We start from the raw sequence: 26,876 nt of genomic DNA on the forward strand, positions 1-26,876 counted from the left end.
TAGTGATGTCAGGTGCCCTGGAAACTACATGTCCCTGGGACACTGCAGGGATCAAAGAACCCTTTATGTTTCCAGATTGTTACAATTTGCTGGACATGTTTCTAAGGGGACGCCTGACAGCTTTGTTCAGTATTGTTCTCATTTTGTAACTTTGTTACAGCTTCCAGTTAGAATAGGGTCCCAGCGCTGTATTCTTTTTATGAGGGCAAACCATAAAAAAGAAGATGCTCTCTGACCTGATCTAGAAGTTCTTCTGCAATATTTACCAGGGATGAGCGAGTCCAGCGCAGCTTGACTTGAGTTGAGTCATGAGTCTGCCCACATGACTCAACTTGAAAATGAATCCTAATGGGCTGACTTTCCGAGTCTCCCAGAGTAGTTTTGTGACTTAAAAAGACTCGAGTTTCAAGTCTGTGGCTCCCCAGGAAAAAACAGGGCTGCTGCCGGGCTCAGTGTGTGTTTTAAAGTTCTTTGTAAATACTCCCCTGCTGTCCCCATCTATCCCATCTGTAAGGCAGCAGTGCAGAACATGCCAATTGGTTCCCTCCGTATAATTCCACTCCAGCAGCCACAAAACCAACCCCTTCACATCGCAGGCAGGGGTGGACCTACAGGGAGGGAGGGAGGGAGGATGCATCCCAGCTCAGTAAGGCAGGAAGAGATGGAGGCAGCAGGAGTGATCGAGAAAGGGAACAGAAGTGGCAGGCAAGATGCATCACTCACCCACAATGATGGGAGGCTAGCTTATGTATGACCCACCCACTTCTCCTTTGCAGCTCTACTCAGAACTCCCTCAGAGAGTTTCATTGTGATATTCAAAGACAGGGGTTTCCTTTTCTTCCCAGCTGACCATGGAGGAGGAGGCTTGTGAAAGTAGTGGACATTCATTCATTCATTGCAGCCTAGCCTATGGCACACAGGCTAAGCCAGGCACAGAACAGAGAGGCACACACACACACACAGGCAGTCTGGAAACAGGCAGGCGGATAGGTAGGCTGACTGAACCACCTCCCCCTGGCTTCCACCCACCTCCTCCAGTCCCTCTTGCTTGCAAAACCCACTTGTCACTATGGTAAAAAACAGCTTCCCCTCTCACTTTCCCTCTCCCGAAGACACATCCTTCATCCAATAGAGAGTCTGGGGACAATAAGAAGTGCCTCCTTCCCCTGTGTTTTGTACACATACAGGACCCTCATGTGGAGTACCCAGTCAGCTAAAATTGATAGTTTTGCAAAAGTTGTTACAAGTCCTGCATCCTAAGATCCTTTAAGTTTTAAGTCCAAACAAAAAAAATTAACCATTTTGCTTCCCCCCCCCCCCCAGCCTCTGAACATAACATACCCTGCTGCTGGAGCTGCTGCTTGCACATGCAAAGCCCAGCTTCCGGATCAACGCAAGAGGGTTTTCAGGCAAGATGGAGGCAGCACAACCACTAGCTGTTTGTGGGCGACTCAAGTCACCCAAACGCATAGCAACCCTGAGTCAGGAGCTTGGCACTTGAATGTTCTCCCGAGTCTTTGACACACGTGACTCAAGTCTGCATGAGTCAGCAAAAAATCCGCATTTTCGCAGTTTGAACTCTAGTCACTTGACTTGAGTTCTCATCCCTGATATTTACATCTCAGTATAACCACTTGTGTTTGGGAGTTGTGTTTGGGAGATGTACAGATGCAGCCCAAGCTCTTCAGTGACTGCAGAATCAGCTAAAAAGGTATTATGTGGCCTGACATTCTCAAACGTTTTTTGCATTTCAGAAAAAAGAGACTTGACGCCTCCTTCCATTTGCCTTTCCCTACTTCACTTTTTTGCATTGCAACCACACAGACTCTTTAAACTACTTAAGAAGCTTACTGCACTGCCCTGGGAATTCTTTGGAAAACCACAAATGTGTGCTGTGTGACAGGAGAAAGATATTAGAGCGGACAAACATTTTTTCATTAATTTTATGGTACCTGTAATTGCTACAGCAAAGAAACATGTCTACAGTGTTATATCTGAGCTGCCTTTGGGAGGAAGCAATTACAAATTGATGTATCTTCAACATATTTTGCTTGCATATTAAGTTTTGAAAAACCTCCTACCAAATGCATCCCTCTAGACTGACGAGCTGTTGTAGCTGACGTAGCCATATGTGGACTACACAAAAATTTCAGAGTGGAATGAAATATAGAATGAAATATTTAACTACATGCAGAAACAACACCAAAAAATATCCCTAAGTTCTCCCTAGGATGTAGTTATGTTCACCATCACCATTAACTGAAAGTCATAAAACAAACATGGTGGTACAGCACAGCAATTAAAGGTCAAAGTAGTTGAGAGAAGAGCAGTCGCCATCATTATACACATGGGAAGAAAGGTCAAACTAGATGGGACTGGCAACCCTGTTTATTTTTCATGTATCTGCCCCTTCATATACAACGCAGAATGAGGTGAGTAATTTTTATATCAAGGCGGGAGCATGGAATGGGGAATGGACCTTCCTATCCCTCATGCCTCCATAGCCGTTCTTTGGGTATCTTTCTCTCAGCCATTTCTGATAACAAAACATCTGGGCTGGGGCATCTGACATAAGAACTCAGTTGCGAGAAAAGTATCAGGGTCATGGGACATGGAAAAGTTAGGTGGGGAGAGGAAATAGGCTTGTTTCATTCATCAATCCCTTTTGGTAAGGAGCAGACACTCTCTCCTTACACATGAATGCAGCAGACAGATCAATAAACAAGCACCGCTCTTATTGTCCCATTCATCATGTAAGTCAGTGGTTCCCAAACTATGTGTCATGGTGCACTCATTGGGGTACTCTGCAATTTCTTCTTCCCAGCTCAGTGGGCTCAGATTGTGCAAGGGTGATCTCAGATCACCCTCTTGAGATCTGAAAGGGTGCTGTGGATGAAGGGCACTGTGGCAGTGGCACATTTGGGAACCATTGGTTTAAGTTGTAAAGTCTGTAGTTCAACACTTACCTTTCAGATTCACATCAGCCTCTTCAGCAAGCCATTCTCTCTCAGCTTCAAGCACCAGTGGGTGATATAGGTAGCATCACTTTGCTCTACCTTGCCAGAGTTATTGAAAGGACGACTGACATGATCCTGAAGAAAATTCTCTTGAATTAAGGATAGGGAACCAACACAGGCTGGAGAAGAATGTAACTGTTTTTGTTTGTTTTTTACAGTACATTACACTGTGAATTGGAGGATCAGAAAAGCTTTTTAAAAATTTATGGTGGTTTTATATGAATTTCAGGTGCTGATTCCAAAATTAGCATCAGATTTGCCCTAACACATCTAGTTTTGAAGGTACGGCATAGCCTCATTAGTGAATGGTTCAAGCAGTGTTCTCGTGAAGAAGCCATGGCATAGGCTTCCTCATAAGGAAGTTGCTTAACTATTCACTAACAAGGCTATGCTGTATCTCTGAAACCAGACATGATAGGGCAATACTGATGACATTTTTGGAATCGGCACCCCAAATATACCCAGGAACAGGTCTAACTTTTAAGACAGTAATATGTGTGTTGGCCTGTGTTATTAATGTATTTTCAGAAATGAAAGAACACTGAAAGGGTTGCTTTGAGTATGAGCCTACAGCCATTCAGCAAAAGGAGCAGTACAAATCTTATGGAAAGTGGAAGGCAGGTTTGCTTGGGCGGAAAACTTGCAACTGGGATAAATTTTTGAAAAGCGGTTCTATGAAAGCATTTTCATCCTCATCTTCTACCACATTACCTTCTGAGATGGGTCATTTTCATTATGAGACTCTGGGATGAGAAAAATCTCTCTCAATATGTGCACAGTAGTGTTGCCTTCCCTCCATGTTTTTGAAGGCAAGTACTGAACTTCAAAAAGAAAAACATTTCTTTCTCAAAAAGGCCATGGAATCTGTAAGCCAGCTCCTGTTCACAAGAGAGCTCTAGTCACAGGTCTACAACCCAGCCCAGCTTCGCTTGAAACATCCGCAAAAGGAGGACTGACTGTGAAACCTAAAGCCCATTCATAAAGGAATAAACTAGTCTTCTTTGATGCACAATAGTCAATGCCAACTAAAATCAGTGTTGGAAAGAACATGACCCCATTAGGGACATCACCAATAACAGCAAGACGTTTTGCAAGCTGCAGTTTTCTGTCTAATTCTGAGTGTTGCAATCACTCAATACAAAAATATAGAGGACTTTCTTCACCAATGCTGATTTAAAGGAAATCTCATTTGTGGAAGGTTCACGTCTGGAGCAGACAAGCAGTTGCGTTGCTATCTCTGTGGAAAAACAGTCAATATTTCCCCTATCACATGGCTTGGCTTTGCAACCTGATTAATGAACCAGCTGTAAAGTGGTATTGACTGCTAATATCACTCTTATCACAAGCAAATTGGTATCGCATCTCAGAATCCCCAGCATTTTCCTCCAGAGACAAAGAGTTGAGAAAATGCCAGGCCTCTGTTATCTGGTTATTACCTAATTTTTTTTTTCTTTTACAATAATGATTTCTCCACCCAATCAACAGCAAGTGTTCTAAACTAAAACAAAATTCCTGGGCAACTACTTTCAATCACTCCAGAGGCAAAAACTCAGATAATAGCCCCTCTGTAACTATTTATAAATATTAAAAACAAGCAACAGCATGATGACCCAGGGATCCATTTGTCCTATTCTGAACCCAAATTGTATTAAATTCAGGAAAGAATGGGACAAAGCAAACTGCTTTTTACTACTGCTGTAAGAAGCAAAATGTTTGATTTCTGGCCAGGACTGAGATCCCATTCATTTGATTAAAAAAGAAAAAGACATGTGACAGGGTCAAGAGAGGGAATCACATGCTGAACTAGGGCAGTAGTATCTAGTGGTTAGTACCTTCCCTTCCTTCCCGCCCCTTTCTCTCCCTTGTTTGGACATGCATCTTAATAGGGGAAAGCCTTGGTAGACTGAATTCACTGTCCACCAGCCCAGGAGATCAGGCAAGTCAGAGGGGCTCCCTGGCAGAATGCCCCTCCTAGAACATACTGAACATCAGGGGTTTCTATCAAAATCATTGTTATAGTAGTGCCTGCAGAGAAAGGGAACATGACTTCCTGTACCAGGAACCAGGCAGGTTTAACTGTAAAAGGTTTATTAAAAGATTAAGCTGTAAAAGGTTTATAACAGTCTACATAAGAAAAAGAGGATAACGAAGTGTATTGGAATCTCGGTAGATCTGGCAAGGAGGTAGGGTGTGGTGTCAGCAGTGGCTCCTTTAAGGGTAAGGCCTGGGCATCCAGCAGAGTGTGCTGCACAGCTGCAGCCACTTGAAGGCAATAGGGCCCTCAGGGATATAAGGAGCACCTGAGGCAGGAAGGGTTTGTGGGTAATAGAAGGAAAAAAGCTTGAGGAAGGGCAGACTGGATTAATGGACTAAGGAACTGATGGCTAATTGACTTTAGAGACTGCTGAAGACACTGGAGTTTGATGTGTGGCTGCTGTGCCCAAGACCTGCTGAGGACCAAGGGGCTGCTGTAGTGGTGGGAGGCTGCTGGCAGGAGAGAGGACCTCTGCAGGTTGAACAGGCAAGCTACACTGGAGGTGGGGTCCAGCAGGTCTGCAAGGCAGAACCAGGGTCATTCTTGGGTAAAAAAGGGGTGCTAATTAGCTAAATGTTGGCATAATTCTCCAGGCAGAGCTTAGATTAGGATTTGGCAGAACACAAAACCAAAAGAACAAGAAAAAATGTGTAAAGAGAACTGAATTTGGCAGAAAATTCCATTTCCTGCTGCCATCTGCTGGCAGTTTGAATGATTTCAATAACTTCCTAATTGCCAGCAGATGGCACTGAGGTGCTACAGACTTGACTATTTACTAGTTAGTCTCCCTCTGCCTTCCTACTGCCTGCTGGCCTGCCAACCCATTATTGGCCCATCAGCTGATTTATTCCACAGCAGCAGTAGCATTCCCAGAAAACACTAAAGCAAAGCACTGTTTTTTGGGTGAGAGTAACATGGAGGCATCTCCTCTGTGTTGCTCTTGCTCCTCAGAATGGCTCCAACAGCTAGGGGGAGGAGCAGCTTCCATGGCATGTTGAGACCCAGTGGTGTAGCTAAGGGTGTGCAGGGGGTAGCAGCTGCACCGGGCAACGAGTTTAAGGGGGGCCACAAGCTGAGCTAGACCCTAGTGGTCAAAAATGTGAAAAAATTGGTATGTACATATAATACATATAACATAATGTTATATATTGTTGTAAAGGTAATTTAATGCATAATGCAATGGAACAAACCACATTATAATATCTGTTTTCTATCAAATGCTATGGCCAATTAACTAGAAAATGAAAACACAACTACCTTAAAGAACAAAAAGTAGATTTTTTTAAACTCAGAACTGACCTATGAGACTGATTGTTCTGAGAGCCCATGTGATGCTATGATGATACAGCATGAAACCAATGTTAATATGAATCAGCTCTCATTTCCATGTATCATAATACAGCTACTCCTGCTAACTGGTAAAGAGGCACTTTTTCAAGTAGTGCTCCTCTTATATTTAACAGGGAGAGAATAACTGTCCCTCTTCACCTCAGCACAGTGCCTCTAACAAATAAGAGGCACACATTTTATTTACTTAATTAAATTTGATTTTGTCATGGAGGGGAGGCTACAAAATCTCCTTTCATCTCAGGTAGCAGATAGATGCCTTAGCTATGCCACTGGCTGGGGGGAGGTGGCAGATCAAGTGAGTGGTGAGCTGCTGGGAGATGGCAGGTTTCCCCCCAATTTGCACTTTTTAAAAAGCCTGGGCGTGGTGTCACTTCTGGTTGTGACATCACTTCTGGGGCATCATTTTGAGCTCTGCTTTGGGCTACACGTTAATTAGCCACACCACTGTTGAGGCGACCTGCAAAACTTATTGCTTTGCTCCCCCTCTGGGGGGACCCTTCCAGGGGAACACTACTGCACAGTACAATGTTAGTTCATTACACAGGACCCAGAAAATAAATGCAAGTATATCATGCTTCCTACCTCTGCAGTTAAATGGAAATTTTCATTGGTTGTGAAGTGGATAAACCCCAGATTTTTTTTTTAGTTGACTGATCTCAGTGAGAGAATTCAAGTTCCAGATTCCAACAACAATAGAAGCAGGGAATGAAAAAGTCCAAGCCAATTGTGCTTCTTTTCCTGTTCTGGATTAACATACAAACTGGGCTATGTATTTTTGGACGTTTCCCTCCCAACTACAGCACTTATTTGCCATGGGCATGTATATAGAGTGATACTGTCTATCGATACTGTCTACTGATAGAGCTATCTGTACTGTCAAAAAACCGCTGTGAATCTGGGCAGGATTTTGATGGCTGGGGCTAAGCTAGGAAGGATTTACCACGTCTGCATCAAATATATTCATCAGTTTCCATTTTGGGGTTAAGGAAGTGATTTCAGTGAGATAAAAATTCATCTGGACAACCACTCGGTATGCTGAACCCGTTCTGCACAATTGTTTGCCTTTCCTACTTTCCCGATTCCACAGACTTTGTGAATTAATAGGTGGTTTAGGGATTTAAGAGTGATATGTGGCCCACAAAATGTGGCTACTCAATGATGTCCCCAAGGCACGTTTAAGGAATAAATAGGCAATTTTGCAAGCAGAGTCCAACATTACTGAAAGGAAGAGCTGTTTTTTTTTTAGTGTTGAACCAAGTTGCAAAAACCTGCACCAACTCCTGGCTCAGATCTGGTTTATTCTGTTCAACTACTTGAATTTCAGTGGTTCTCCTCCTTCAGACCCTGGAAATGTGGCAGGTCAGAAAGTGAAATAGAATTTGAGAGAATTCTATTTCTTCAGGTGATTATAGGTAATACTAATAATAATTCTGTTCATCTTGATAATGACAGATGTTCAAAGGTCAGGTTGCTCTGATGTAACCATAAGGCACAAACAAACATTCTGTGCCCTTCATCTGCTAGCCATACTTTATCTAATTTTCCACATAAAAATCTGTTTGTCCTCAACCAAAGGCGCTCCCATCCCTAGATCCTTGGCTCCTTAGCACACTGAAACAACAATGACTAATGATGCATTGTTCCTTCTCAGGGCCTCTCCCCCCCCCCCCCACCACTTTATGTTTTGTTGCTGATTTCTGAGTCACTGAGCTGAGGTTTGTTATCATGAGAAGCCTAGCAAGTAATAACTTACCAGCATAAAGGACTTCTGTTTTAGAAAATAAAGTTTCCAAAATTGCTTGGCTAGCAAATTACATCTATACGCACACATGTCTTAGATCTGATTGATTTTCATATCCAGACAGTTCTACACCAATCAGACATGTGCTGATTGACTGTTAACCTTGAACCATACATCACCCTTTCTGGAAGGCATTATGTGTACATTGACAAAAAATAATACCTTGTATTATTAACACATATCCCATAAAACCTTCATTTATTATCAGTCTAACAGCAACCTGGCATATACATTACCATTTAGAAATTGAAATACCAACGTGCCTATTCTGAATTGCTAATACAAGCAGGAGGCATACAGAGAAAACGCCTAAATAATAGGAACTTCTTTGATATGGGCTTTCAATTTTGTATTGTAAAGCATTGGCACTAATTGCTCAGTTCTGGTAACAAAGCCAGCCTTTAAAACTGGGTGTTTTTTTCCCTGGTTCATTTTTTTTAACTACAGCAGAAAGATTGTTGAGTAATTACGCATCTCATTTTATTAATTTTCAATATTTCCTTCTCTCTGTATTTTGGCAAGCTTTAAGGTCACAGGCAGGTTCTGAGTATGTGGGGAATGAGCTGGAGAATTTGGGTCTCAGGGCCTCAGTAGTTTTCAATGGAATGTTAGGAGCCACAATTCTTACCCAAATAAGTAAATGATGTGAGTTTTTTTTTTCTTCTCCAAATCCAGGAAGCCGAATTGCTATGTGTGACAGGAGTCCTTACAAAGACCTTACAAAGGCTTTGCTCAAAAAGCCTGTGATTTTCAGGTTCCTCACCTGCTCTTTCTGCTGAGATCATAGTACTATCTACCTGTCCATCCGTCCACTTTCCAAAGTGCCATTAGAACATAAGAAGAGTCCCACTGGATCAGGCCAAAGGCCCATCTAGTCCAGCTTCCAGTATCTCACAGTGGCCCAACAGGGAGCACACGAGACAATAAGAGACCTGGATCCTGGCACCCTCCCTTGCATCTGGCATTCTGAGGTAGTCTACTTTTAAAATCAGAAGGTTGCACATCCCCATGACAACTTTTAACCAAATGATGAACCAGTTACAGGTGGCATAGGTCACACATGGAAAGGAAATTTAAAAATGGGTGCATTCTGGGAGCTTTTACAGTACAGTTCCTCATACAGTAATGTCACTTCCTTTAGTACTTTTGCTGCAGTCCTCTTTGTCCTGGATGTGGTTGGCATCTATTATAGACAGTGAGCAGGCTGAGCAGATTCATGAGACCCATTTAAGTGGTCACCTCAGGTAGCAAATTGGTTAGGGGGCACCCAACTGTGTCCACTTACTTACCTCTACTACTACCACTGCCCCCTGGATTGGAAAAGGGAAAAGAGTAGTGAGCTAGAACATCAGAGGCTGGGAGGAGCAGAGGCTGGCTCATCATCAGGTAAAAGGGGCAGCATTTGGCATGCTGCCTCAGGCATCATCAGGGCATAGGCCAGCTGTGCCAATGAGAATAATGCATTCTGGGTAATCAGTACCAGCTTCCTGCCTCATAGTCAATGATGTCTCCCATAGTGCTGTTTCACATAGTGCTTGACCGTTGGGGAACATATCTCCCACAGTATTGCTGTGCTCCCAGCATTGCACTAAAATCTGAATGAGAGCATAAACTGTTCCCATGCAGACATACCCACAGATAGATAAGAATTAAACATCTTAATACAGCTGTGGATTCAGTTCAGTTACGACTAGGGGACAAGTCCAATGTAACATTTCCTTTCATGAAACAGTTTTTTGAATCACTCAGGTGAAGAAATGCAGACTGAAAACATGGTCACAACTGTCATTCATGTACATTTTTCAGGATTGATAGGACAGTTCTAAACCACCCTGAGTATTTTCCCCATTACATCTATGAGCCAAATGCTTGGCTTTCTCTTATGTTCCCTATGTGTCAATAGTAGCTTTGTTTCACTACAAGGCTTACAAAAAATATACTTCAGGAAGAAAAATTTACTGGTGAAAGTAAATGTTTAAAAAGGAAATTACTATTAAAGCTGAAATGAAAGAGTAAATATTGAAGCCGATCCTGCAAAAATGTCTAACTTGCACTTGGATTCTGGTTTCTAGTTCCTGGAAGCTGAGTGCTCCAAGGGACATTTGTGTCACTGAGATTTTTTGGGGTATCATCAAGCCTCAGATCTCCAAATAAGAATAGATGGAAATGGCTCCTGTAGTTTTATCTTCCTGAAAGTTATGGACAAAAGGATCCACAGCAGGAAGACTATTGGTACATTATTCTCTTTTTGAGACACATAACTTCTCTTGCAAGAGACATTTGCACCCAGATCCCTATGGAAACATATCATTTGAGTTGTTTGTTTCTGGTGAGTGAGAAAGGATTATAACCTAAGTCTTACTGAACACAATGGTTTTACTTCTGACTAAAATACATGACACCGTTTTCAAACAGGTCTGCTGGTTAGATGTTATCACAGAATCATACTACCACCAGCCAAGTGCAAAATGAAGGTAAGTCTGATTCTTACGGAGACTCCCTAAAAACATTCAGATTTTGACACGTTCCTAGGCAGAAGCAGTTCCACAGAGAAGAGGCAGGTATGAAAATGCTTCTATGCCTGGTATACTCTTGGCACTAGGAGATATAGTGAAGAGGGTTTCTTGGCAGATCTTTTCATCACAGTAGGCTATCTCTGTGAAACATATGTTGACTGATCACACAGTTTCCACTGTCAATGTTATTCTTTTGTCCTATCTGCCTTATAAAATAAAACATGGCTGTGCTTTCACTACATTGAAGAAAGTGATCCACTGCCTGTATTCATCAAGTCAAGCAACACTCTTAATTTTGTTTTCCTCTTTCTCTCTCGGATCACTTTATCTATCAAGCCTCTTTCAGCTCCCTGAATTTATTTGCTGCCTGTCTGTTAGGAGTGGCAGCTGCTAAAGCACTGGTCAGTATTATTTATTATCTCTATGCATCACTAAACAAAACACTCTCTGAGGTCCTGAAAAGCTATTTCTAGAGAGATAAGGAGAGCCACAATATGTCTGCAGAACTCAAGAAGCCCTCTAGATCTTAATTATAAAACCATAAAAGAGACCATCTCCCTTTGCAGGCTTTCTTACCAGGAAACAAATGAGAATGGGAAATTTATTTCAAATCATAAATCCCCACACCTTCAGTTTAATTTTCCCCAAGCCAACTTTCTCACCTAGCTTTCTCACAATAGCAGCAGGGCTATCTATTATTAGCTCCTGTCCTAATATTGGCTGACTAGCATCAGTCAACCTGTCTTCATCTCAAGGAACTCGGGGGACTTTCCCAGGAACTCCAAGCAAGCAGACTTGTGCTTGCAGCCCTTAATTATTTTCAAAGAGATAATGAAACATTTAAGTGCACAGAGGTTGGACTACAACTGTAAGTAGATCAAAACCCTGGATAAAATTACAGGTTGTGCAACATCACTTCCTAGAATTACAAGATTTCCCCCTCCTTTTTTTTGCCTGATATGCCTCAGACTTCATTGATTTCTTTCTTGACTAATATCCTGTATTTTACTTTTTAATCATGCGTCACTACATGAAGGATCTTCTCTCTCTCTCCCTCCTTTGATGATGAGCCTTTGGCTTTTGGCAACAACCTCATGACTAGTTAGAAATTCATGGCATCTTCAAGTCAATTGACCTATAGCGTATTAGGAGAAGGGAGGAGGACCGAGGGACTTTGTACATCACAAAAATTAATGCTGCTTTGAAGATTGTTTTCCACACGGTGAATTGGTGGAAACAGTTGCTCTAACCCTTGCTTTTTCTTTTGCGTAGGCCATAGTAAGTCTTTTACAGATTGCTGTTTCTATGGTAAATAACCTCAGCACTCCACCCACTGCCTCCTAAGCCTCCAAGGGATTAGGCTCTCTCAGATGCATCACCCTTCAGGAAGGCTGTAAACCAGAGCAACTTTGAGTGGATTAGCATCAATAGCACAAGAGTTATTCCATTAGAAAACAGATGCAAAACTACATAAATGGAGACTGTTTATTCTAATGTGGTTCTCCCCAGGAGAGCAGACAGCAGTATAGTTTGAGGAGCAACTCACCATTTTTGTGGGGACAAGGAAAATATTTTGGAGGTGAGAAAGGAAAAAAAATGGATATGGGAGGAAAGGTCTACTGTAGTTAAGTTATGGAAGAGAAAAGCTCTGACTGCTGCCCTCTGGAGTATGCTGGGAATTGTGAAATGTACTCCCCTAAGTTCCAGCTTACTCTAACTCCTTCCAGTTCCCTTAGCTTTCCAAGCAAATTTACTCTCCTCTTACAATACTGAAGTATCCTACAGTTATGTTAATAGGTGGGGACAGTTGTTAATTGAGTATTTTAGGCTTCATCCATTCCAAGTGGTAAAGCTGGAGCAACTAGAAACCCATCTAATCCAGACTACCTGGTGACCCATATGGGTGCCAGGGTGAGGAGGGTGGTAAGGACCCTCTAGGTAAATCACAGCAACTCATAAAACCCACAGCAACCCATAAATCCCATGGCATAGGATATGAATTACGTACAGAACAGTAAAACTTACTTCAGGCATATACTCACCCAGGGTAACTTCTGATGTGATCATAGTGGTATGGGAATCACTGAAGCACATCTGGATAACATTGGAAACTCCAGATTACATTTAAAGAGCTGGCAATGTGCCTTCTACACATGCCAGCCTTGTTCTTCCCAGGAACCAGGAAAAAAATGGGAATGGGGAAAAAGCCACATTGATGATTCTTCCCATATGATTTGGAACCTAATATTGGAGTAGCACAGAAAAGATACATGGCTTCTACGTGGCTTCCATGTCACTAAGGTGATGTTAGGAGAAAACTTAAGTGGTTTTAGGTAAACCACTTCATCTAGAGTTGCCAGGCTTCCTTAGGTCCAGATCCTGAGATGAGCATGTGACCTACAGGGTGACTATATAAATAAGCACACCTAAGGTAGGGGAAGTTCAGTAAAATAGGAAGAACTCCTCAAATGCTGGGGGGGGGGGGAAGAGGAAATCTCCAATCCTAGTTTTCCTGCTTTCCAGTGTGAAAATGTGATCTGATCACTTTACTAAACAATGTTATCTGAAATTAAGGTAAGCTGAACTAGTTAGACCAGGGCAAAGCACTTTGACACCATGCTCAGCTCGTTTACAAGTCTGCACTCTGCAAAAAGCTCAGTTTCACTCTCAAATAATTAGATGTCAGTGATGGAGAACTGTATTGCCAAGCCTTGGCTAGGCTCTAACAAGTCCATCCTCTAGACATTTCACCTTAACAATCCTTGCAGCACCTGAGCTGCTAAATCACCACTGAGTTCTTTTCACTACAAGAGCTTGGTTCCTTTGAAAAGGAAGGTAAGACAAATTGTGCTACAACTGAGATTCTAAATAGTTTAGATGTAAAGTACTGCAAGCAAAGTCTCTGGTGAACCCTACCTCAGAATTTATAAACACAGTGAAATGATGAAATCTTATTATTCAGCCCTGAAGCACGGCAATCGGCTGCCTGTACGAAACATTTTAATGTTTCTGTTCTTAAGCTTCTGCTTAAGAATACAGCCTGAATGAATGCAAATCTTTACCATGGTTTCCCTGACTTTCCTTTAATCATGACTCATATCACGGACTTTTTGGATAACCGTTACAATATGTCCTTGTATAAAAGAAAGGAATGTGCAGAAAGGTGAAGGAGAGAGAAATATCTTTTGAGTAAGACAAACGACAAATACTATTTGCTGTGCAAGGGGGAAAAAAAGAAGTCACTGTTCAAGCATAGGGATTTTTCTTGGCTGCACAATTCAGTGTCTCCTGTTGAGAGAAATATAGAAAAGGACTGCCCACATCATGTACTAGCATGATGCATTATGTCATTATAGTCATTATGGATACATTAGAAAGTTTTCAGGAGTACTGAAATGACAGCCCGGTTACCAAATTGCCATGGCCTATTCTCCTTTAGCAGTACAGCATTTAAAAGGGGCCCAACTGGTCACAAAGCACTCTTTGGTTTCTTTCTAGCACCATTAAGAGAGAGAGACTGAACAAAGAGCAATGGCTCCCATTGCTAATCTCTTTGTCTTCCACAAAAAAAATAGGCATTCACTCTTGCATATCATCTGTTTTGTTGCTCTAAAGGGCTAACCTAAAATAGTCATTTTGTGCCTACGAATCGGAATATAACAGTTACTGCAGCACATGTTGTTCTACTGATTCTAAACGCCATCAAAGAGAAATGATACCTTATGAGCATGAAGGGTGAGATTCAAGATCAACCTATCATTACAGGAGGAAGAATTCATAACAAGACATGCTCTTAAACAAGGCACCAGTAGCTTAGATCAGACTGAAGATCAAGGATAGGATTTCCAAAGGCATCTAATGGAATCAACCCTGTTGGTTTAGAAGTTATTTTGATTACCAGTGAATTTTTTCACATGAGATTTGTACAGATATGATAGTTGTTCCAATGGATTTTGCCAATTTGCAGGACAGTTCTCTACATGTGATTGCCAGCTGTTCTAATGCATGTCTATGTAGAGAAAGATCTATATTAAATAAATGCTCAGTTCGCTATGAGAACTGCTCTAAGTGTAAATCTCAGAGTAGCAGTGTTACCTGTGGTGATTTTTCCTGATTTTCTTTCATTATTACAAAGGCTCTTCATTCTTTCCTTGGCACTATGCCATACAATAGTGGACAGTATGAACTTAAATACAAGGTAATGCCACTCAAGTCAAACCTGCCTGCCCATGCCAACTATCTGTCATCCTGTATTACATAATGGACTGTTATTCTGTTATGGATTCATATACCCCAAATGAACAATATGAACACTGGACACTGTTTTCCTTGAAAGTCAGGTCAAGCTTAAGAACTCAGTTTGCCATCTCATGTCACCATATCATGCCATGTCTGGGAAGACAAGACAATCCCATTATGCAACCTCCTGATTCCAGTATCACCTCTCAGTACAGTGGGCCCTCGGCATCTGTGGGGGTTCTGTTCCCAGATCCCCCACGGATGCTAAAATTCACAGATAGTTTTTAAAAGTTTTAAAGCATTCTCTACCTTAGCACTTAGAACTGTGCCAGTTACAGGGCAGTCTCTAGCATTCCTAGAAGCCACTTCTGGGTCGTGCAAAGCTTGCAACCCCCTCCCTTAGCCCTGGCAAGCCCCAGAATGCATCATGAAAGCCTTTCCAAATGCTTCCACTGGGCATACCAAGGCCAAGGGAGGAGGTCGCCATCCTCAGCATGACCCAGAAGTGGCTTCAGGGAGTGCCAGAGACTGCCCCATTGTCCTTGATATTCATGTATCAGGTCTTGATATTCATGTATGTTGGAATCTGTGGATACTGGGACTACAGATAAGTAGGGACAATTGTACACCTCCTTTTTTGCATTTTTTATTGCTCCCACTAGATACAACCTTTCAGTAGCTCATCTGAAATCTGCATCCTTCCTGCAACTAGGTATGAAGACACTGGGAAGTCATATCTGCATTCTACCTGTTTCTATTGGTCACTATATAAACTCCTGCAGAATGTGCATTTTGCATGCAATGCTTTCAATGGCCCAAACCAATTTCAACATACAATGTAATGTTCAACTTCTGTTGGTATCTGCCTGACATCTGAAACAGACTTATAGGCTTGATCTTGATCTTGACTGTGAGGTATTCCTTATATATTTGCATTTTAGCTTCTACCATTAAGGCTTTGGATCAACCCCAGCTTTGGATCAACTCCTGGATCAACATCCTCTTTTTATCTACATTTTTATTAGAAGGACTTCTCTTGACTGTGGGCCAGGCACAGGCACATCAACACCAGCATTGAGTTCATTCACCCACCAGGGTACTCATTTACCCACCAATACAGAAGACACCAGAGCTCCTTTTTACACACTGATAACAAGATTAACTGCTCACTCCAAGAGCTGCACATAGCAGCAACTCCAAAAACTCCTTAAATATTGAAGAATTTTGACTAGCGGGCTGTCACTCTTCATGGTACAGCCACCTCCGTATGTGTTTGTTGCAACAGGTCAGTGTTTCCATAAGGTGTTTGGAACCCTCAGGACCCCTGCAAGGCTCTCCAGGTAGTTATAATCATGCTTTGAAACTTTCCTTTCTTACAATTTCCCTTCCCTCTGTCTTACTCCCACTATTTCCCATCTCAAGATTAGGGAGGAGAATAAAAGGGTAGGGCTCTCCTAAACCTCCTTCCCTGTAAAACTTTCCTGTTCCCTTTCCTACCAGCGCACCAATTACCAGTGCATTCATACCACAATCTAGAAACATTTCACACAAACTCACTTGTTAGGGTTTATTGAACCAGTATCTTTGCAATTACTTTTGCAAGTATCTTTGCAAAAAAAAAAAAAAGGGGGGGTCCCTTTAAGAAATATCTTGCAACTTTGAAGGTGCTCCCTTGCCTGTTTTCTGAACTGATACTCCCTGATGATGGTCTTTGCAAGCCTGCCCAAAAGATCACTTGTTTCACTGGCTGCTCTTTCAGGAATGTTAATAAGTGGAGAGGGCTTTGGTACTCTAATCTTCCTGAGGCTAACTCTGAGCCCGTCAATTAATTCCTCAAATTTTTTTTTATTTGTAACAGTGTTAACAGAAGAGATATCTAGAGGAGAGATCCACCACTGCCACTTGATTAAAACACTGCTCTTGATTAAAACAAAATCATTCTACCCAAGTATCAACCATGAGTTACATGGAAAGGAACTTGAATACTGTTTCAGAAAGCTGAAGCAAGATACATGCAGAGCAATCCTATCTTGCACTGGAGGCCTGTGCTGTATCCAGCGCATGATTGGGGCCAGAAGGCAAGGGGAAGCTCTTCCCTTTATCCCCGAGTAAGCCACCATGGCCCAATGAGTTTCCTCAGATTGTACCAACTCAGGAGATGAAGTAAGTCTGGGGAGAACGGAGTGGTTTCAAGCTGTTCTGTGCTGCTTGAGGAATGGGGTTGGGATCCTGCATAATTGCTGGGTCCCAGCCCTGCCTCCCGCTCCCTGCCCACCCGCCCCCTGAAATGCCTCCGTCCACCCTCCTCCCACCCCAGAACACCTCCCTCCTGCCTCCTCCCCATCCTCCCCAGACCCCTGAGTTGGCCAAGCTCGGCTGACGCAACCTTCCCTTCCCGCCCCACATCAGCCCGGAGGCTGGATGCAGCCTCTGTGGGCAGGTGCACATCCCTGCACTTGCCCAGTCGACTCACAAGGAGGTGCAAATGTGCTTTATGGCATGTTTGTGACTTTCTGGTGCCAGCCTAACTGATAACACAGGCCTACAAAATTGAGGGTCATAAAAGTTTTTCCCAAACTTTATGGTGGTTTGATATGAATTTGGGGTGCCAATTCAAAAAATGGCATCCATTTTGCCCTATCACATCTAGTTTTGGAGATATAGTCTCATTAGTGAAAGGTTCAAGCGGCTTCCTCATGAGGAAACCATGGTGTAGGCTTCCCCATGAGGAAGCTGCTTGAACCATTCACTAATGAGGCTATACAAAATCTCCAAAACTAGACGTGATAGGGCAAAACGGATGTCATTTTTGGAATCGGCACCCCAAATATACCCAGGAATTGGTGTAACGTTTAAGGAAGCAAAATGTGTGCTGACCAGTGTAATTTCCTAATTGATAAGGAAAATGGGTTTGTATGAGGAAATGCACACACAGCCCATGTTGAACTGGCAGATCCAGCCCAGTAAACAGCTTAGCTCATTTCTGACACAATCCAAATTCACTAACTTTTCCTACCCCATGAGTCTTGTAATTCTGCCTGCCCCATTCAGCCACCCCCCACGCCCAACACACACACACACACACACACACACCCTCATGGAAACTGTGTCTCCTTTACTTACATCCATGAACTCCACATTGGCTTTTGGGCCTGTTGTCTCATTAAGGATTTTAATAGCCACAGGAATCTTCACACTCTCTCCCTCAGGAACCCAAACACCCTAGGAAGATGCAAGGAAAAGACAAAACTCCCAATTAACAATCTACGAAATATTTATTTGAAAGAATTCACCATATTTGGCCATGATTTACCACATCCATAGGCTGCCCCTGATGCTACGATTTGAGTGAATGAACCTTTGAGCCAAATGTACTTCACTCACTAAAATATTTCCTTGAATATTGAGCAGCCCAATTCTGAACATCTGACCCAGCAATCCCTATCATGGCAGTTAACTGGCTCAGAAACTGAAATCTGAGGACCCAATCCTATCCAATACATGCTTGCCCAACGTCGGTGTACAGTGTCACAAACGCGCCGTAAGACACGCCTGCAACTGCTGAGCCAGTGCCCGGCAGAGGATGGGTGGCCATCACCCAGAGTTCCAGGCGAGCGCCAGGCAGTGGAGAGGTGTGGAGGTGCGTGTGTGTGGGGGGGGAAGCATTACAGGGCAGGGGGAGGACGAGGGAAGGCAGGGCAGGGGGAGGGAGCAAGCCAAGAGGCAGGTGGGACCGGCAGAGCTTGACTCTGCCAGATCCAAAGCCCCGCGTTGGGCCTCCTGGTCCGATACGGGACTACTTTACTCTGCACTGACTAAATAGCTGGTTCAGAATCCAGTAGTCCCACTACAGGGCTGCTTCCTTTACTCGGGGGGAAGGGATGAATGTCCCCTTTCCCCAAGGAGGAGTTGAGAGCCGCCCATGGCTGCCCAACGTCCAAAGGATGCAGTGGCAGCCATTTTGGTGCTGCTGCAGCCTTGGGCACAGGGCAGCTCTGGATCGGGTTGTAAGTTGCCTGAAGTCTGAAATGAGCAGGAGGTTATCTTCATTTTCTAGGAGCTTTCTGGATATCTTATTGTTGCCTCTCCTGATAAACCGCAGGTTTTATCAGCAAACACAATTGACAAGTTACTTAAAAAGAACATACCTTATACACAGTGCCAAATGCCCCCGATCCAAGGACCTTGACCCGTTTTAGCTCCGTTTCCTTCAGGATACGAAGCTGTGCCTGGTTGGGTGCTGTGCCACTTGGAGTCAAAGGTTCCACCAGCTGTGAAGAAAAATAATGGAGTATTTATAGTGGATAAAGAAGCACAAAGCAATATAAAACATAGACTCGTTTTGAAGATGTGTTGTTTACTTACAACCATGCTTCTATTGGAGAACTTTGTGAATTCACACATTGTTTTTACCTTCTATTCCTTCCCCACCCCCTAGGTTGAAGGCACCTCTTTACTTGAGATTCAGAGGCAGGACCTGATAATGTCACATGGTGAAGCCCTGGTGATGTTACAAAGTTGTGTACTATTTGAAATTTGCCAGGGTGCCAAGATGTAGCCCTGGAGAAAAGGATTGAAGGAAAAAATGGGGGGGGGGGGTTTGAGGAATTTAGTGTAGTGCCAGTTCTTAGCAGAGTGCAGTGGAGTGCTAGCTCCAAGGACAGCGAAGTTATCCAAGTAAAAAGGCAACACAGACAAGGCAGTTGTCCACCACCAGTAAATATTTACAAAATATTTACAGATAAGCAGTCCTTTAGCAGCAAAACAAGGCAGTATTTACAGCCACATTCTCCAACTCTCCAACATAGACTCCTGCCTTCTCCGACTCCATACAATGACCCTCGCAGGTGGGCTGTACCTGCCATGCTTATATAGTGCTGTGCACCAATCACCGTGGAGATGACCTCATCACATTACCTCATCGTCTTATGACTGATTGTCTTATGACTTCTTATGTCTTATGATGTCTTATGACATCGTCTTATGACTGGAGTCACATGGGATACCGATAGATACATACATTCATTTTCATGAGCTTACATTTAGGCCCAGACATCAAGGCCTGGTCCTATTCAGACTGCAAATTTCCTCAGGAATATTTGACAAAATAGTCCTGACAATTTTACCCAGTTTTTCCCACAGAAAAATGACAACATTTTCTCTTTCAGACTGATGAGTGAATTTTTTTTAAGCTGTCTTTTCAAATAATATTTTTGCACCCAATTATACTGGTGCAGAAGCCCTGCTGTTTCATCACTCCTCTATCTCTTCCTTCTTCTCTTATCTTAGGACAATTAGGTGAAGTGGAGCTATATGCCAGCTGCAAAAATTAAATTTGGGAGGTCAAAGGCTATTGAGGGTAGTGCTTCAAAACCTATGTCTCAGGAGCTCCAAAAGCTGAGATTTGAGAGTCTAGCTGGAAAGTCTGAGGTGGCCCTCCAAAAACCTTCAAGCTGAGAATCTGAGATCTCGTAGCCCTACCCTTGCTTGACACTGTATCTTAAATGCTCCATGTCTTTATTTACTGCGGGCAAGATTCAGCTAAAGTTAAGCAAATTAACAGAGAGAGCCTAGACACATTCCTCAGAAGTGAGATCCACTGTATTCAATGGGGTTCACTCTTAGGATTATGGCCAAAGTCTCATTACTTCCAATGGCAGTAATTCTAACGCTCTTTACTTAACTTTGCTAAATTGTACCCTGAATAAATAATAGTGAAAATAATCTGCAATAAGATCATAAAGCATTTAAAATTCACTTACTAGCATGAGAGAACTTTAATGTGTGACTTCAAAAAATATTACTGTCATCTCCTGCTGTGAATTCTTTGAAGAAGCCCATTGATAGAATATCAATGTTAAGAACAAAAAGAATGAGTAAAAAGAATTTTTTCCATTACAATATGTTATCCTGAAATCCAAGATATAATGATTTTAACATTTTATTTGTGTACAGGTTTGCCCCTATATCCAACAATTTTTGGAGTGGAAAATTTAGAGTGGTGACTTTTCCTCATTCTCATGGGCTGAAGTGGTTCTGTGAAGGTGCCGCCACAAAGCAGGATCAAAATATATGACATGGGGATGATTGTATGCAAGCATTTTACAACACAAAAGGCACGATCCTAACCCCTTAAATCAGTGCTTTCCAGCACTGACATAGCGGTGCCAATGGGACATGTGCTGTATCCTGCAGTTGGGTGTCATTCACAGAGGCCTCCTCAAAGCAAGGGAATGTTTGTTCCCTTCCGTCAGAGCTGCATTGCCCTTATGTCAGTGCTGGAAAGCACTGACATAAGTAAGGGGTTAGGATTGCACCCAAAGTTAGATAGCAACATTTACTATGTAACTTAGTTGGACTTCATTCAGTGTGAGTTGTTTTCCAAACCCAGAAAAAATGCAATAATGAAGTTATATGGAGCAGATGCAAATCCTTAGGAATATTTTAAATGATAGACATGACACAATAATTACCAGCATGCCACCCTGTATTATCAGAAATATTTTGTTCCATTTTCAAATGACAGGGATGAATCTCACAGTTCAGGCACTTTATTATTATTATTATTTTTTGGAAGATAAAGTTCACTCATCCAAGCTTTAGATTAATCCCAAAATGAAGATTATTTTTAAGGGAAATTCTGCATCAAATTAAAGGTTTATGACAAGAAGTAATTAATTGTGAATGATAATACAGTTAAATTTCTGCATCTTTAATTACGATCAACAGATCATGTGACTGGAATGCAGTGAGAACATTCTTTGATTAGAACTGTGCGCAGCTTTAGATTGGAAATATATATTTCTGTACAAATAAATGAGAAAAGACTAGCCTCTAAACACTGACAAATAGCCTGTCCTCTCTCAGGATAAGGAAAATAATTAAGGGCTACTCCTGTTCAAATTGGGTTGAAACTGCTGCCGTGTTTCAAAGTATCTGCTTGCAGGGCTAAGTGCACTGTGGTTTGCCATTTGAGCACCATTATCATGCTTCTGTGAACATTGCGGACTACTTAATTAGTTGAATACAGAGTACACTGCGCAGGCAAAAATTATCGGGAACTGGGAATTACTTCATTAATCTAGAACAAAAACAAATAGCAAAGAGCAAAGCCATGGATGTAAGCCTGACACAATAATTTTTACACTCTGTTTCCCTTAATTAACTTTCAAGCACCCAGATGTATGTCAAATATTAAATATATGTAGGAGAAAAGGAGGAGGAGAGGGTGGTATGCACAAAATCTGATGGACAGATTATGTTCACAGCACCACCAATGTACATTACATTTTACAACAGAGAGACACAAAGGGAGACAACAAAGGAAGAGAAGAAGTGGTGGCAGAATAAATGGAGGGAACACTGCAATTATTTAATATACATGTAACCAGACTTAAGTTTGGGGACTAGACGGTTCTGCTGAGGGTTTTAAAGGAAGTAAAAGAGGAAGCAGCATTTCAACCACAAGGGGAAGTACGAAAGAAAAGGAAGAGTCATTTGAGGGTGAAGGAGGCCACTGAAAGGCTGACAGTGATAGAACTGGAGGGGTGATGGTCATTGGGAGTTGCTTAATGGAACTGGAGAGCTGATCAGTAAGTAGAAGTTATAGTGGTCCCTTGCCATCCACTGCCTCAGCATCTGCGGATTTGACCATCCGCAGATGGTGGAGGACAGTCTGGTGCTCCTGAAAGCTATTTCTGGGTCACACCGCATGCTTTTAAAAAAAAAAAGTGTTCCCTTTAAACACATTAATTAAAAAAAAATTTCTTTTAAAGTAGAAGAAGGCATTCCTTACCTTAGCATCAAAATCATGCCAGCTGTAGGGTTGTCTCTGGCACTCCTAGAAGCCATTGCTGGGTTGCGTAGAGGCACACAGCCACATCCCTTGGTTCTGTCTCACTCCGGAATGCACCGTGGAAGCATTTGGGAAACACTACGGCAATTTATTCTGAGGCAGCCCCCCAAGGGAGGGAGTTGTGGGCAACAACCCAGAAGTGGCTTCTGTGCGCACCAGAGAATGCCCTGCTGCTCCATACCTCCCTGTCCCCTGCCACCAAAAAGCAGGCTGAAATGTTAAAGGTTTATGGATGTGGATAATTACAAAATTTTCCCCATAAAATTGACTGATTGCCTCTGCAGAACTACATTGATGCCTTTATTCTGGCTTTCGTAACTTTTTTTTTTTTTAATCTGGTTTTGCTGCAAGAGAAGTATGTATTGCAGTTTTCAGGTGTTTCCACCTATTGGTTGCTAAAGTATAGAAGCAGATACGCACATTGTGAAAAAGAAACCTTGATGTGATGACATCAAGATCCCTTTTTGACCACATCTTCACAGGAGAATCATGAAAAATTGCCCTACGTCTTTTTAAAACAATGTGTAGGGCTCTGCTTAAAGTCATTTGAGAAATGTCACAGGAATATGAACCTCTTTGAGAGAAGAATTTCCTGAATTGCTTTGACCAAATTCAATTGAAGCAGTGAAAAGAAGCAGCACATCTGAATTAAAACAAACATAAAAACCTCTTGTGAATTACTCTCTTCCAAGATAAGACATCCTGGACATCAGCACTAATTCGGGGCAGCATTTCAAGAGGGCTGCTAAGGCACATCAATTAGAGCCAGGTTTTCAAAAATCTTCAGCCACCTGCAGCTCTAATACTGACAGCAACATAGTCTTCCACAAATCTAAATGGCTCTTAACCAGACCAACATAAACATACTTTATTCTGCTTGCCATCATCAACCTATGTGCTAAAAATAAGAGAAGGTGCATATTCAGTGGAAGTGATAATTAATTCATTTGGAAATTCATGGCTGGACATAACTATAAACAAATTCTCTGCTGTTGTCAGTGGGAGGGGAGAAAATGCTATGCATAACTAACAGCCCAGTCCTATCCAAATTATCCTGTACCAATGCAGTGGCACCAGTGCAGCTTCCACTGCATCCCCCAGGAGAATTTCAGCTGCTGAAGGTCTCCCCGGAGTAACCCCCAGCAGCCACAATGGGTCAACTTGGACCTGAGCCATCGATACCTGGGAAGGGCAGTATATCAGGCCTGGAAAGTTGAAAAGACTATGGTGTGTGCAAGCTCAGCCAGTCCCACCCCCTCCCAAGTCTGATATCAAGATAAAACACGTGAAGCACTTTGCAGACTCAGACACTGCTATATAAATGCTAAGTATTAAAGTTGTTCACAACAATCTCCTGCTCGTGGCAGTTTGCCCCCACCCCTCCTTGTGTAGCCAGGCTGGGCTTGCCCTTCAATTGGCTATTGCAGCCTGGGGAAGTGGAAGCTGAGCTCTGGTTGGGTCCACATGCTCCCAACAGAGCTCACTTCATCCAGGACAACAATCCTGCCCTCCCACTCCCAAACTTTATCAAGTTTGAGATTAGCTGACCACTCATTGAGAGCTAGGTAGGAATTTTTACCAGCATCCTAATTGGCCTTGGATGGTGGGTTTGTGTGTGTGTGTGTGTGTGTGTGTGTGTTTGCCTACCCCAGACTGGCAAGGATGGGGTAGGTTTTTTTCCTTGCATGTTAGGTTAATTTAATTATTGTAAATATTGGTCACTTGCTATGTACGGGGTAGGGTAGATAGGAATGAAATCTTGGTGTCCAAGAGAAGGCAGTAAGATCATGGGATGAGCCAGGTGTGCTCTGATTATGCCTGTCCAGCTTGATAAGGCTGGTTAGCAAGCCCCTTGGCTGCACTAGGGAAGGCTTAGCAAGGTTTATCCTGTGGGCTAAGGAGTTCAGCTGCCTTGACTCTGGAAAGGTGGCTATGAAAGGCGGGCCCGGTCTGTTGACTGAGCTTGGACTGGAGTCAGATGGTATGACCAAGGAGAATTATGGGGGACACAGATGGCTAGGACTGTTTCAGCTTGATATCCTGCATGTTGGTTGAGGTTTATTTTCCTAACCGCCCTGTGGCAATTTTGTTATGTTTAATAAAGTGACCCATTATAACCCAAGCCACAGTTTGGTGTCTTTATCGGGGGTGTGCGGGTAATCATTATAACTGAAGTATTATAATCATGTGCATGCTAATATGTGGAGTGGGGTGGGGGCATGAATGAATCAAAGGGAGAGAATCTGTGGCAGATAGCTCTTGTGCCATTCTGTGTACAAAATCTGGAAATTCAAAAGCAGAAGAACGATGGGTTTCTAATGCATTGGTCCTGCTCCTCAGATAAGAGGCCATTCAAAACCTCATTATTCACAGAGAAATTTGAACAGGAGAATGCTGTAAATAACCTTCATTTACATGTCCACCACACAGGAGCATGAAAATCATTTAGACCAAGAAGGCGAGAATGGCTTTGTTTTAAGTATCTGGTGTTTCTGCATAGTAGAAAGAAAAACTTTTTACCTCAGTCTCCAGGAACCTTCGTAAGGCCCTCTTTTTTTTAATGCTCTTGCGCCTCACGTACACGGCAAAAGTTAAGCCCAAAATGACGATGATGAAGAGTCCTCCAATCACACCAGCTGCAATCAGGGGTGTTCTGCAAATCAGGATCCAACAGTGACTGTGAGTTGGTGGAGAAGATTGTGCACATACTTTGAAAAAAATTAAACTCAGGGGAACTCAGGCAAGTTTATGAAATAATGAAGTTAGTCTGACCACGGTTTAAATAACACAACAATACAAAAAGGTTGCGATTGTGACAAAGGTTTTCTTTATCACATCTGTTCTGAATTTTTTTTTAACCAGGATGTCATGCATGCTTTCTGGGGGGAGAGGAAGGAACTGCGTGGACAGAAAGGCAGACAACAGCTTGGATGACAAATGAAAACAGTTAATGGGGAAAGTGCAAGGCTGCACTCTGAATTGCCACTCTGATTATATGCCTGCAGCCGTCTTGCATGAACAGTCTACTCATGTGAACAGTGTACTGGCAGTGTTGAAAATCCATGCACATGGTGGTCATTTGCAACTTCATACTCACTAAAGCAGTTATTTCCGCCAGTCGGTCACTGGGTGCGTTATTAGAACCGATTCTGAGCGCTCTAATTGGTCATAATAAACCGAAAGTGAGGTCAGATTCATGCTGGATGTAATGAAGAGATCTCCACCATAACAGCATGTTTGAACTCTCCTTCCCTCGGGGAATATTTACTAGACTTGCTCAACTCTTCAGCAAAGTGGATTTTGCATTTGCTTTTGGAAACATGAAATGGAATTTTGTAAGAGACAAGAAAGCCATCTAGCTCAACCCTCGGTAAAAAAAACAAGCACTCCACACCAAAGCAAAGCTCTGATAAACTACCAGAGTAGCTCATTTCAAGCACAGAATGATGTGTAGTAAGAAGAAAAGGAAAGACGAAAGGGCACCATGTCATCAATAGGTCAACAGTTCAGAGATGAGCTGCAGTTCCTGCGATCTGATTCTCAAACTGAATTCAGTACAACTCCTCCAAGCCTTGCTTATTTTTATTCATTTCTAGCAAATCTATTTCATGAGATGCCCAGGCAAGCCAGGGTGGTGTAGTGGTTTGGGAGGTGGACTTAGACCTGGAAGATCCAGGTTTGAATCCCCCCCTCAGCCACAAAGCTTCCTGGGTGACCTTGGGCCTGTCGCTTTCTCTCAGCCTCACCTACCTCACAGGGTTGTTGTGAGGACAAAAGGAGGGGAGCAGCTGTGTACACCACCCTGAGCTCTTTGGAGGAAGGGTGGTATAGAAATGTGAAAAATAAATAAATGCAACCCAGTGTATCTGAGATGTGATACTAACAGCCTAATTATCGTATAGGCAGCAATGACTCACATAATGGAGCCGCCAGCATGAAGGACTAGGACTAGCGACTGCATGCACATGCCACGGAAGCATTCACCCACTGCTGCAGGAAGTACATTGGTAGCGGTGTGAGGGGGATGGGCAGGGATAGGGAGTAATGGGGCTTTTGGGGGAGA

At 42.7% G+C, this 26,876-nt stretch overlaps 1 protein-coding gene across 4 annotated transcripts in view; it reads right to left on the reverse strand.

Moving 5' to 3' along the window:
* Positions 1-26,876, reverse strand: part of ERBB4 (erb-b2 receptor tyrosine kinase 4) — a 912,234-nt gene that overhangs the window by 150,130 nt on the left and 735,228 nt on the right. For all 4 annotated transcript variants that reach the window (XM_066626312.1, XM_066626139.1, XM_066626395.1 and 1 more), the window contains exons 17-19: positions 25,334-25,466; positions 19,107-19,229; positions 18,082-18,180 (exon numbers count right to left, since the gene is read on the reverse strand). In XM_066626312.1, the coding sequence (XP_066482409.1) occupies positions 18,082-18,180; positions 19,107-19,229; positions 25,334-25,466 (355 nt within the window). The remainder of the gene's footprint in view (positions 1-18,081; positions 18,181-19,106; positions 19,230-25,333; positions 25,467-26,876) is intronic.

Source organism: Tiliqua scincoides, chromosome 1 (genome assembly GCF_035046505.1).
Source record: "Tiliqua scincoides isolate rTilSci1 chromosome 1, rTilSci1.hap2, whole genome shotgun sequence".
In the NCBI taxonomy this organism is placed as follows: Eukaryota; Metazoa; Chordata; class Lepidosauria; order Squamata; family Scincidae; genus Tiliqua; species Tiliqua scincoides.